General features: G+C 30.5%; 1 protein-coding gene across 1 annotated transcript in view; it reads left to right on the top strand.

Moving 5' to 3' along the window:
• Positions 1–12227, top strand: part of LOC146993133 (UPF0462 protein C4orf33 homolog) — a 62564-nt gene extending 50337 nt beyond the window's left edge. Inside the window, exons 5-7 of the mRNA XM_085807596.1 lie at positions 3671–3861; positions 3946–4049; positions 12161–12227. Coding sequence (XP_085663722.1) covers positions 3671–3861; positions 3946–4049; positions 12161–12198 — 333 coding nt within the window. The 3' untranslated portion in view covers positions 12199–12227. The remainder of the gene's footprint in view (positions 1–3670; positions 3862–3945; positions 4050–12160) is intronic.
• Positions 12228–13326: the final 1099 nt, after the last annotated feature.

Raw genomic sequence — 13326 nt, 5'->3', positions numbered from 1 at the left:
TATAGCTGAAAAATATGATTGTAAAACTGTAATTGCAAAAATAATTATGGATCACTTAGAAGCCTTCATGAAGTTTTGCAAATTTTTTACATCCGATCTTGATTTTAAAAAGTTAATTTGGATTCAAAATATTGATGAGATTAAGCCCTCGCCATATAAAGCCCAAGAGGAATTTGTTGAGCTATCGAAGAATTCAAAATTTGAATTTCCTCAAAACTCCTTGTGCGAATTGTAGATCGGACCTAGAAATGAATTTCCTTCAGTTTCTGAAATGACAGATACTCTTCTGCCATTCAGTAAACACGTGTGAAATTACATTTTCGGTTTTAATGCTTAGTAAATCCAAATATCATTAAATAATGGAAAACATTGAGGCTGCTTTATATCAAGCAGCAATAAGTGTTACCAATGTATAATTTGTTATGTAGAAAAACACAAGCGCATTTGTCTCATTAAAACATGATTTTCTTTCACTAATTTTTGCATACTTGAAACAAATCCTAAAACTACTTCTTTTCATATGTATGTTTGTTATAAGTATTTTGAAAAAATATATTTTTTTATAGCTTTATTTTATTTATAATGTTTGAGATCATAAAAAATATTGATGTTAAAATGGGTCATGAAGGAAGAGAAGTTTAAGCAGTGCTGATATGGTATCTCCTAGTAGAACTTTGAGCGTCTTCCATTTTAAATCAACACTCAGATTTAATATTCTGTTTGAAAAGTAACCTTTCAGCTTCAATATTGTTTTTTTTTTTTTTTTTTTTTTTTTTTTTTTTTTTAAATACAAAATGTATTTTTATTGTATAACTGCACTAGATTGACTAGACTGAAATGTGTTTATGATCATTATGATAGTTGTGGGATTTGTATTAGAACTAAGATTTTATGTATGTTCACTGCTTGTTTAAATTTTTATGGAATCGCATCTGTTTGTAATAAATCTTAAAACTATATAATCCTGTTTTACAGTAACATGCAAATGAACTTTTAAATGGTTGAAAATGTAGCATCATTATGTAAAAATCTTTCTGAAGATAACTAAAAACCCAATTTCTGAAGATATTCTTACGATTTTATAGATACTTTCTAAATTTTGGAAAGACTTAGAGCAACTACATTAGCTTCCAAAAGTTAAGCATGCGATGGTAAAATCAAAAACTAAAAAACTAATTTCCGAACATGTTCTTCACTAATATAATTGCTAATAATGTTAATAATTAGCTTAGCTACTCTAAACTGTTAGAAAGACCTAAGGCAACTACGTAAGCTTCCAAAAGTTAAATATGCTATAGTAAAATCAACAAAATTGCAAAAATAAAGCTTTTGATCAACACTAAATTTCAGATGTAGTCTGCAAATGTGCTTATGCATGAAAGAAACCAAGCAATATGAAGATGAATATGAGTGATGATAAAGAATTAAATATTTTTATGTTAAATTAATGTTTAAAGCAGGGGTTCCCTGCATGTTCGATATACACCTCTGGAGTTTGATGAGATTTTAAAGGGGGTCTGGATTATTAAGGCATGGATAGCCAAATATATATTAGCAATTCATCAGCATAATCAAGATTTAATTTTTAATATTTGATTAGATGATACATATTAATACAATTAATAATTAACTGTTTTTGGTATAAAGCTTAATTCTACAAATAAGTGAAGTCTGATTCAAAAATCATGGGTATGCTAAGTTTTGGAATTTTTAAACCCAAACTAAAAATTGTTACTGCACCAAAATTATAGAATTTTCCCTCTTCTTACCAATTGGAAACAGGTTTTAGTCAAATCAATAAATTATCATAAAAACCAAGAAACAGGTTTAATATTTCTGAGCAAGACAATTTAAGAATTTCATTAAGGAATTTTGTGCCAAATATTCAAAAACTTGTATCAATACGTCAAGCACAGCCATCACATTAATGAAAATCGAACATTTGTGCAATTAGAATCTGTAATTTTGTATCTGACAACTTGTTTTTATTTGTAAAATTAAAAATAATAAGAATAAAAAATAATAAAACATAAACCTAATTAACCTTTTTTTTTTTTTTTTTTCAAAAGTGTTTTTATATTCTTAGTTTGTAATCATTAAGTTACCTATGTGCAGTTCTTCGTTTTGTTTGCAAGAAAAACATTAGGAATTCCTGATTTAAAGCTAAAAACAAGTAAATATAAATGTGAAGGGTTTGGTTTGGTAGCAAGAAAAAGGTTAGTAGCTCTGGTTTAAACTAAAAACAAGTAAATAAAACTTGCATTAATAAGGTATGTGACTACCCCAAATCTTCATGCAAAATTTACGGTGATTGCCGATGCTTTCAATGAGGTGTTCAAGTTTCAGAGGTACTAGTAATGGCATTACTCTGTTATGGCAGTAGTTTCCAGTTGTTTGAGATGCGCTGGAGGAGGTAGAATTGAAGACACAGCATGCCTGAGGGTATCCGAAAGATTTTAATAAATTTAAGGTCAGGAGAATACTGTAGCCAGTCCATACAAGAAATGCCTTTGCTGTTCAGATGCTCATTAATGATGTGTCAATGCAGGGAGACATTATCTTCTGTAAGGAGGAAATTAGGACCAACTGGTGCAGCACTGTTTCACAATGGGAAGAATGATTTTGTAGCAACATATGGTTGGATTGCAAAAACAAATGTAGCAACAGACTTCATCCAGATACCATGCAGCTGTCGTAGAACTCTCTAAAGATGTGCAGCTGGGTGTGATATCCCTCTGATCCTCTGAGCTCACATCCCGATGCTGTCATCTCTGAATGTGTAATGTTCTGGGTCTGATTTCATGTTTCTCAGTGTCTCATTCTGTCCAGGCCCTTACCTTCTTATCATCTGATTCCAGGGTGAATCTTGATTTGTCCATGAACAGGATGTTTCATCAATCTGAGACAGTCCAATTGAAATAGTGATGACACAATTTTAATCTTGCTCTTCTGGATTGGATGGTTAATGGAACCTAAAAATGTGGTAGTCAGGCTTACAATCCCTTCATGTGAAGCCTTCGGTGGAGAGTACTGGGAGATATAGTGTAAGTAATGCTGCAACATAGATGTAACAGATGTGGTAGTTATATGACAGTTCTGCTTGGCTACAGGTGCAACACACCAATCTTCAGAAAGGGTGGCAACCCTTGGTTGACCGGGCACAATTATCCAGACAAGCATTTAGAATTGTTTCCACATTCGAGAAGTCACCAATAATGAACTCTAAAGAAAAGAGCAACATCTTTGACTGATCTGCTTCATTTTATCTTATAGCACGTCAGCATACTACCCTGCCATATAGCTTTTTTCAACCTTAGAGACATGCAATAGCATCGAAAATCCTAAAGCTAATAATGCCATTAGTTATAAACATTCTTTGTCAGCATTTATAAATGAACCTCCTTAAATTCCTCAGAATGCCTTCAGTTACTGCATAATGATTATATGGTTGTAATGTACAATATTTGCATACTGCAAGCTGTCTGCAGCGATTAGTAGCCACTTAAATTTAGCTATGTTTTCGGAAATTGGAGATTTGCATTGTATGCTTAATTTTTGGAAGCCACTGTACTTTATTATTATCATTTCTGCTTTTGTTTTAATTTTGTAGTTTAAACTTATTTATGTAAAGAAAAATTCTTATCTCTCTTAAATGCTTGATTTTAAATAGAAGTGTCTGCCTATGACTTATGATGTATCAATCTCCGGTGACCACTGGTATGGTATTGCCAGAATTCCTAAAGCTTACTTCCCTCCTCGCATACGTCGTTTTAATGCGTATGCTATTCATGGAACAGGCGAAGTTCGTCACTATGAAGCTTTATATCCGGTGCCAAGAAATCGGTTTGAGCAACCAGACACGTAAGCTTCTTTGTTCGGATTTACTGGTTACTTATTTAACAGCTTGAATAAAGCCTGTATTAATGTTGTTATTTTGCATTTCAGTCATCGGTTAGAAAAATTTGGGTACCTTTCAGTCTCAGTCATACTCGATGTAGGCCATTCCCTTACCCTGTCTGATGTATGGCGTGAAGCTGTAGAAAATCATGGTAAGTTGCACAGAAAGTAGTTAAAATCTCCCGGTTGGATTTTTATTTTAAAAATGCATATAAATTTTTGGGGTTTATAAAAGTGTTTTTCTAAAACAGTACTTTTCTTAGAATTGATTTAGAAATTTATATGGATTTCTGAACGTTGTGTTAGTTAATTATGGCACAGCACACTAAGGTGAAGGGTGCTTTATGAAGAAACTTTCTGAGGGAATCTTGCTCATGCCGAGGTGATTATGATCTTTGAATAGCCAGAATTTGGGAATTTTTCCTATCTCAAATCCGGAATTTACAGATTTGTTAAATGTTCAATCATCATCTTTCTCAAATTTCATTTTGGATAAAATTTATCATTCAGAGATTACATAAATTGAAAACTTTTGGACTATGTAAAAATATAACACTAGATTAGACAATTAGAATGAAATTTAGACAGTTAAATTGTAGAGAAATACAAACCACTCATATTTTAAGCTGTGAGAAGAATGAAAATAGAAATACCCAGTATTGGCAAAATTGATTACATCTGTTTCAACTTGCTTCCATGGATCCATTTAATTATATCGCTGATAAGAATTCTGAACATCCTTCAACTGTGATAGCCTAGTTATGCAGGCCATAAAATAGTTATTTTCATATTAGTTATTTTCATATACAAAAATACACGTGAAGCTTTTAGTGCATAAAATCCCTTTGATTGGATACAATCCCTGTGATACAATAACTTATAGAATAACTGCATAGCTGACCAAAATTCTTCATACTCCATGTATCATTCTGTTTTTTCCTAGCAGTTCCTTATCTCCAACACCTGCTCATATGCATATTACAAGTTCTGATCTATTCCTAAAGGTTAAAGTGAAAAGCCATTGTCTACATTAAAATGTCTTGCTGACCATACTGAACTTTAAATTGTTGAGAAAGGAAAATATAAATGACGTAGTCACCCATTCCAAGAAACAAAGCTAAATTTCACTTAAATGCATAAATGTTGAAAAACTAAAAATGTTGCCCACCAGCAGCCAAGTAATTAAATCGATGAATAGTTATTAATTTAGTCTGGATTTTTAATCATAGGGAAGACACTGGCCTGCATGTTTGTTTTCGTGGTTTTCTCCATGTGTAATGTTTATACGAGCCAGTTTCCCTTAAAAGTCCTTCACAGGGCATCCCTTCTTTTAGCAGATACCAAAATGTGCATTGCCATAATTAAATAAAAAAAGCCAAAAATGCTAGTTACTTTGCGAAATGATGCAGTAAAAACATAATTTGTAATACGTTAAGAAAATTATATTTTTGCTTATTAAATTGTTTGAAAATATTTGTGTATAATTACTTTCAGGATTTCTGAAATGGGGTTACAATTAACTCTTTATATTTCCATTGCACATAAATTGGTCAAATTTATCTATGATCAGTATATTTCTGACCAATTTTTTTTTTAAATTTATTGTTCAAGAAATTTGCCATCTTATTTGAATCTCATTGTAGCAAATACCTTTTCTTTTTAATTTTATAAAATGATATTTCTAATAATCTTAACCATGATGTAGAAATATTTGTAGTAATTATTTAAAGGTCTGTGATGAGTAGAGTATTCCTGTACCTGTTTTCTATAGAATATTTTAATGCATGCATGCATTTGCAGCATTTGTACAGAACTTGATTTCAAATTCGTTTCCTGATTTTCTAGTAAAGTTCCATGGACAAAAAATATGACTTTTCGACATCCTTGATTTCTGCTTTTAAAATGTTTATCACCTCATCAATGTTATTCATGCATAAATTTAATATTTTATTTCTGACATAAATGACTTTGGCTTAAGCTTATTGAAAATGATAAAATGCCAGTTTCTTAAATGTTGATTCATAAATTTATGTAAGAACTGCAGAATCATATATAACTAAAAGAAATCAGAAACAAGCAGTTTTACTGCAGATGGTACTCAACATTCAGTTTCAAAATAATCTCCATCAGCATCCAGCACCCACTGCCAGCATTCCTGCAGCTAATTTATGCCCTGGCAGAAAGTATTAGCAGTTTTGGACACACGGAAGTCACAGTGGAACAGGTGGTAATTAATAGGTACTAGCTCCAGCGAGTACAGTGTTCTCCAGCCAAGCCTTTGAATGGTACTCTTGGTCATCCTTACCACGTGTAGACTTACTATGTCACGAAGACAAAACATATCCTTGCAATTAACCAATGCTGACTCTCTTTTGCAATGTATGTTGTACTTGTTACATTTAAACACACATCGTGCACTAAAAGTCCGAAAATAAAATCTTCCTTGTGTACACCAAACAAACAAGGTTTTCATTGCTACTGCATAACTGCTTATCCTTTTTAATTCTTCACTTGCTATTTTCCATAAATTATCTGTGTCGATTTAAACAGAAATCTCACAACTTATTGTCTCCACTGCTGGGGGTTTGTTAAAGTAATGCCAAATGTTTGGAGTTTGGACTTAATTTCTCAATCTGGTATCCATTTGTCCACATTCGTTATGACTGCTGCACTAACATAATTTCCAGGATCATTAATATTCCATAGAGTAGGTTCAGCTTGCTTTCAACATTGGTGTTTGCCATTCTTTTCACAAGCAGATTTAAATGCATTTTTATATGCAGATTTAAAATAGTTTCTCTTTTCACTGAATTTTTCAATTTTCTTGGTAAATCTTCTTGAATAGTAGAAATTTGGCTACTATTATCAAGAAGACACCTCACAATGCAATTACTATTTTTACCTCAGCCACAGCATCAGAATTTTGAGCAGTTTTTGCCAATCTTTGTTTCCTTATTTTTTTTTTATGCTAGTGATAGCCGATACAGGATTTACGCAAATACTTTCATGATGTTTACCACAACAATTTCTGCAGGAAAATTCTCTGTTATTGTTAAATGGTTACATCCAGAACACAACAAGTTACATTTCTCTTTGGAGTTCAATTCTGTACATGTGTACTTCATACGATCTTCATCACAAAATATACATTTGTAGCCAGTTGTTAGCAAAGCTGAAGCAGTCAGAACTTTCAATTTATAACTCAGATAAGATATTGTGTGTTGTTAATGTTTACAAATTTATTGTTTCTGGAATTTTTTTTTCCCCACAGTTCATCAAACTTACAGCTTCTTTGCAATTAACTTTTTTAAGAATTCAATTATTTTTTTATATCAAATCCTGCTTCCATTTTTCAACTTCAATTAAATTCTAAATTCAGAACTTCCAGAAGTAAAGTTCAATCAGTCTCAACTTTGGATGACTTCGCATTCATCATACAGTTTATGCAGTAGTTTAGCATTTGAAAAGTTTCCCTTTAGTTCAAGAGATAGTAGTTTATTCATATGCGAAGTGATGATTACACCTTGTCTTCCAGAATGTTCTTTCAGTATATCTATTGCTGAATTATAATTCTGATCACGTAAGGCTTAACTGGAACTGCATTAACACTAAATTAGGATTTTAGGTATGAACATTTTTCAGTTTTCATCAGTCCACTAGTATTGTGAATCAGGTTTTTATACTGGCTCCAAAAGTCCAACCATTTACATATGTCTTCATAATGAGTTTCAATTTGCAGACATGGTAACTTCACTTCTTTTGTTTCTTCTGTTGATGTAACATTTGCCATTTCATTCTAATGTATTACTACAATTCTAGAATATTCTGAAGTCCTTTTTCAAAAATCATTGTATTCTTCCTTGCGTTGTTACAGTTTTATCTCAATATTCTTAATGTTGTGTAACTTCATTTTCAGTTTCCTCCAAAGTCAATTTCATATTTTGATTTCTGAATCTAAACTTTTCTGTTTGTTGGTTTCTTTCAATTAGCTGTTTGTATAAATTCTCAGTCTCTTTTCATTTGCAGAGTATAATTTTCTAAACTCATTTCGACTTTGGTTAACTGTTTTATTGTTAACTGCCTTACAACAGATTGTTTCCTTTTCTAATATTCAAGCATACCCTTGTTTTCAAAATATTCAGTGTGTCGATTACTTTGATTTGTTGTATTCCTGGGAAGTAGGCACCATAAAGAAAATATATAAGTCTATATTAAATCAGACTTTATCAAGGGAATAACAGTAAAAAGATGGCATTTTTCTATCCAATGTATATTCGTGAACACCAAAGTTGAACAACAAACATATGCACAAAAATGATGTCACAGTTTCTTTGCAGATAATATCTAGTGTCATCTATTGTCAAGCTGAAAATTCATAATCACAAATTTATAAGTGACACATTGTACACTGGTTTGTAGAACGAATTACTTCTATTAAGCCATTTGGTACAGAAAACTAACTTAAAAATCTCTATAAGGTCATTTGTAAAAAAATAGAATGTGTATAATAATTTATTGCTTTCAGACTGTTAATGCTGTGGCTATATACTATAGTATTTTGTCATTTTATTGCTACAAAATTGGTACTTATCTGAAATTCACTACTTTAACTTACATTTTTGTTTGTTGAAACAGTGCCTGCTTACTTTTCTGAAGTTGAAATGGCCTCTTCAATGTTATGTGACAATAAGCAGTAATTATTTGTTTGAAGATGTTGATATATGTACAACCTACTAGTAAATTCTTGTAGCATGAATATTTATAAAAATCTTTTTAAAACCTTCTATCATTTAAGCATCAGTTATCTCCAGTAGCATTTATTATTATATTTTCATGCCAGACAATATTATTATTTGTTGCTAAAGTGGTTAATCTTAGTTTCTCATGTAATGTTAATTTTCATTAAAATTTATGTATTGACATATTTCGGTAATTGTAAAATTTATATACAATTTTGTTAAAACTGTACAAATATATTGCTTAAAATTTCCAAACTTTGCTGTAGGCAATGCAGTTTATGAAGCAAGTTACTTTAGTTGAATTGTCATAGAGTTTTTGCATGAAAATTATTCCCCCCCCCTCTCAAATCAGTCAGTTGCAGAGATGTAATGTATTGTACACTCTATTAACTCGCTATTTCCCCAAATGATTCTAAATTAATTAACTGGTCTCTTGAAGCAAGTTGAAAATGAAATCAAAAATTGCAAATTTTGAATTAAATACCCCCTCTCTGTTTTTTCATATGGGAGTCAAACTTTTTATATATATATTTTTTTTCGTAAGAAGTATAAAGCAGATGTAAGTATAGGAACCAGGAAACTACGTGAAAAGTTAAATATCGTTATATGTCAAAAATTGTTTTTTTTTTAATTTAGCGTTGCCGAAAAATTTTTTGTCTGCAATGCGAAGATATGACTACAACCAATGACAGGGAAAATTAATTCTGGGTAAAGGGTTATATATACATACACACACACATTGAAAAAAATCCCCTTTGAATCCATTTTAAATCCACTTTACTATCTCTTTTTGGAAATAAAAGGTGTCCTTTAGTCTGTTCATATGTATAGACGGGGCGAAACAAAAATCATCCAACTGGATTTGTGAACAGTCAAAATGGATATTTCCTTTGAAGTATGGTACCCGCAATTTTAAGCTACTTAAACAATCAATTCTACTTAAACAATCAATTCATTCATTTTGTGCTGCAGAATTCAAATACTTATCCGTGCCTGAGGGCATTTTGAGAAGGATTAGAGAAGAGAAAATTGAATAAATTTAATACATGATTTATATTATTCTTTCTATTTAGATAAATTCTAGAATTACTTTATGTTAATTTATTTGTTATTTTATGATTTAGGCATTTCCTGTCACTTTTTCCTTCCGTTTCCAAGCCAGAATGCAAATTAGCTCGCATGTATTTAAATGTGATCTTTAGATTATAACACAAAATGTGTTCTGCCTCTCAAAGCCACTTACCAGGTTGCTAGTTTAGAAAATTTTGTTATATTCGGCCTTGTGTAGTATCGTTGATATTGAATCTCCATGCGGTTTCATTTTACAGTTCTTACATTTTAATGCTAAGGAAATCATGAGTAGTGAATGAAAACTTTAATGCATCAAAATGCTTTTAAAATGATGAAAAAATTAATAATTAACATGTATGGTATTTGTGCAGATAACTTGTGTGTGATAAACTTGTAAATTGAAGTAAAACAAAATTAAATACAAATATTAACTGCTTAAATATTCAAGATTTTATTATCATAAGATTATATACACAAAAAATAGTATTGAAAATAATGCTCATCAGAGTTATAAACTATTTAAACCTGACAACTGAAAAAAAAAAAAAAAAAAAAAAAATGTGAAAACTGTGAAAGAAGTAAGAAACATGAACAGAAAGAAAAAGAAGAGAGAGAATTTGAGCCTTTTTTGTAACTTTTATTCGGGATTACACCATTATCATGAGATTTACATAAATAAATTAATTGTATAACCAAGCTTTAAACAAGAATTTGTGTAAGGTCTACAGTGCCCAGAAAAAGTAGTAATTCTTACCCCCAGCCAAATCACTCTTTTTGTATTTACGAGAAAATGAAGTGGCTGCAGTACAAAATCGTTTCCTAAAAGCTGAGTTCATGTAATTCTAGTGAATGTTAGGAGTCTTGCACCACCTTTATCATGTGCTTTTGCCACCTTTATCATTTACTACCTTAAAAAAATTCAGAACTTGTTCTCACAACAAGCTCAAGCAACAATCTGTACTTACTTATCACTAATGACTTGAAAGCACCCTTCTGGAGGGTAATCAAAACAAAAGCATACATCTTTTCTGCTTTGTATTTGTCAGTTGAAGATTTAGAGTATGCAATATTCAATTCAGCTTTTTTGTCTGCTTCCAAGGGCCACCTAACTGCGTCACATGATGCAGATGCCCCATGGAAACTTGAAAGAAGATGGATTCTATTCATATATGTACTATTTATAAAAGAATCTGTCTTCTTTTAAGTTTAAGCATGTAAATGTAGTTCAGCAGGACTTTCAAAGGGATCCTAAGCCTTCTGGTCCCTATGCGACAGCATTCTTTGCATACCCTTATTTACGCCACCGGCGCTGACATAGTATAGTAGTTTACCTGAACAGCTATTAGAAAAGAAATGCACAGACCTTTGAATCGGCCAGCATCTAATATGGAAACCTTTCATTTCGTTGCATAATACCTCGCTGCAGAGCCATTTCGGTGCTTGGGTAAAATATAGTTACATTTTATGCTTTTCAAGTCTTTCTGTATGGATAATACCTTGGTCTTAGAATAATTTAATCATAATTCTTTGTGATTTGGGACTTGCATAATCCATACTGATTCTTCATCCCTTTTCCCCTTCTAAATGAGTATGCAATAAGAAATTAACTGGAAATGTTTAAAGCAAAATCTATCAACCAGGGAAAATTTCATAGTTTTGAGGGGGATACGCTTATGTTTTCATTTAGCTGTTAAATATTTAGTTTTAGTTTTTGATTGTAAAAACTACCTTTATTCATTATTTGGTATTTATCGATATTTTCTATACTTTCTGTTTAATTTATAAAAACACATTAAAGCCAATGTAAATAAATAATGTATATATATTTTTCTAGTTTTGGAAAGAAGGGGGGATGATCTAGCAATGGTGAAAGGGAGTGCATGGAGTAAACCACTGGTCTAAGGAAAAATTACTAAGTTGATGTTCATTCTTCTTGCTTATGTGTAATGAAATCATTGTATAGCTACTCATGAGGTGAAGTAAAGAGATCAGTACATAAATGACTGATGCGCAGCTAACCAAAAAGTACTAGTACTTGTCATTCAGAAAAAGAAACTTTAATCCAAATAGCATTTCCATGGTTCTGTAATTATTATATCTACAATTTACTGTTCAATCTGATTTACCATCAGATTTAAATATAGTAATTTATGCTTTTTAAATTCTTGAAAAATATTTGAACAGTATTTCAATGATAAAACTTTTTTTAAATCCTGCTTTATTAAATAAAAACCAAACTTCTACATGATCTCAAATAGTTTGTTTATTTGTATTTTAATTTTAGGCTTTTGTAAATATAAGCTGATGTTGTGAACTTATTAATAAAGTTGTAAAGAGAATTTTGTTCAAAATTTTTCAAGATATTTAATTTTTTCCCTTTTCATAGTGTAAATCATGTGCATTTATTTTTGCTGAAATTTCTAATTAATACATAATGTATCATTTTATTGCAGAAAAAGTATTAACCTGCAAGGCTAGTGATACCAAATGAAGTAATTTTGTTCATTGAAGTGCAGTAAGGTAAGTTCCTTTTAATTCACTATAGCTATTCCAGTTATGTTATTTAAATTTGTTATTTAAATTTTTTTTTTTTTTTTTTTTTTTTTTTTGATATTTATATCTTGGTTTAATATGTATCTGTAAGGCAAAGACCTTGCTGAAAAAGAAGCATATGATGCAAACTGATAATTTTCATGGGGGAAAAGTCTGTAATATAAAGTGAAAATAATATGAATGAAGGTGGGTATATGATCATTAGGCATAAAACATAATTACATTTGTAACAGAATTTTATGAATCCAGTGCTAAAAATAAGTTTGCTAGACTGCAATTGATCTGTATTTCAAAAGTGACCTGAATATGGAAAATACATTTCAGCTATATATAGTGAACAGTACATATGTAAGGAGTATGCAAAAGATAAACAGGCTTTAAAATAGATTTGTCATTGTATCAAATTCATAAGTTAATGAAATTGTGCTCAACATTCTATTTATTTATGCATGAGGGGGTCAACTATATGAATAACACATTTATTACATTTTAAAAAGTAACTCTTTTAAAAAAATAATATTAAATTGTTAAGTAATAAGCAATTGTCTGCTAATTACAATGTGTCATCAAAAATGAGTTTTCTTTTAATGTTGCACTTTTATCAGTTTCATAAATTTCATTTTAATATTCTAGGTATCTTATTTATATTACGCTTCATACTTTGCATTCAGCAGTTTAGGTTGAAACAAAATAATTTTTTTCACTGTGTTTCTGAATATTGCAATGATGTCTGCTGTTGGTCTCTTTATATTTCTGATTCTAATAATTGCTGTAATATTTTGTATTTGTGATGTTAAATTTGATAAATAATGGTAATAACATTGAAATTATCACGGTTTGCTGTGTTACAAAAGTTATCCTTTCCTTAAAAAAAATTATTTGTTTTCTTGTATCATCTTTCTCTTTTGTGTTTTTCAGTTAGATTTTGTTGTGTTATGGATGCAGAGTTCAGCAATTAATTACTGTAATTAATTAAATTATTTAATATTTATTTTAATTGTAAAAATATTAAAACTATCAACAGTTATTCATTATGCTATTCAGAAGTATATTTCATTATTTATAT

Source organism: Stegodyphus dumicola, chromosome X1, assembly GCF_044657685.1.
Source record: "Stegodyphus dumicola isolate Sdum_Otavi_A_Nest chromosome X1, ASM4465768v1".
In the NCBI taxonomy this organism is placed as follows: Eukaryota; Metazoa; Arthropoda; class Arachnida; order Araneae; family Eresidae; genus Stegodyphus; species Stegodyphus dumicola.
Note: the sequence above shows the minus strand (reverse complement) of the source record. Positions and strands in the feature narration are given on the sequence as shown.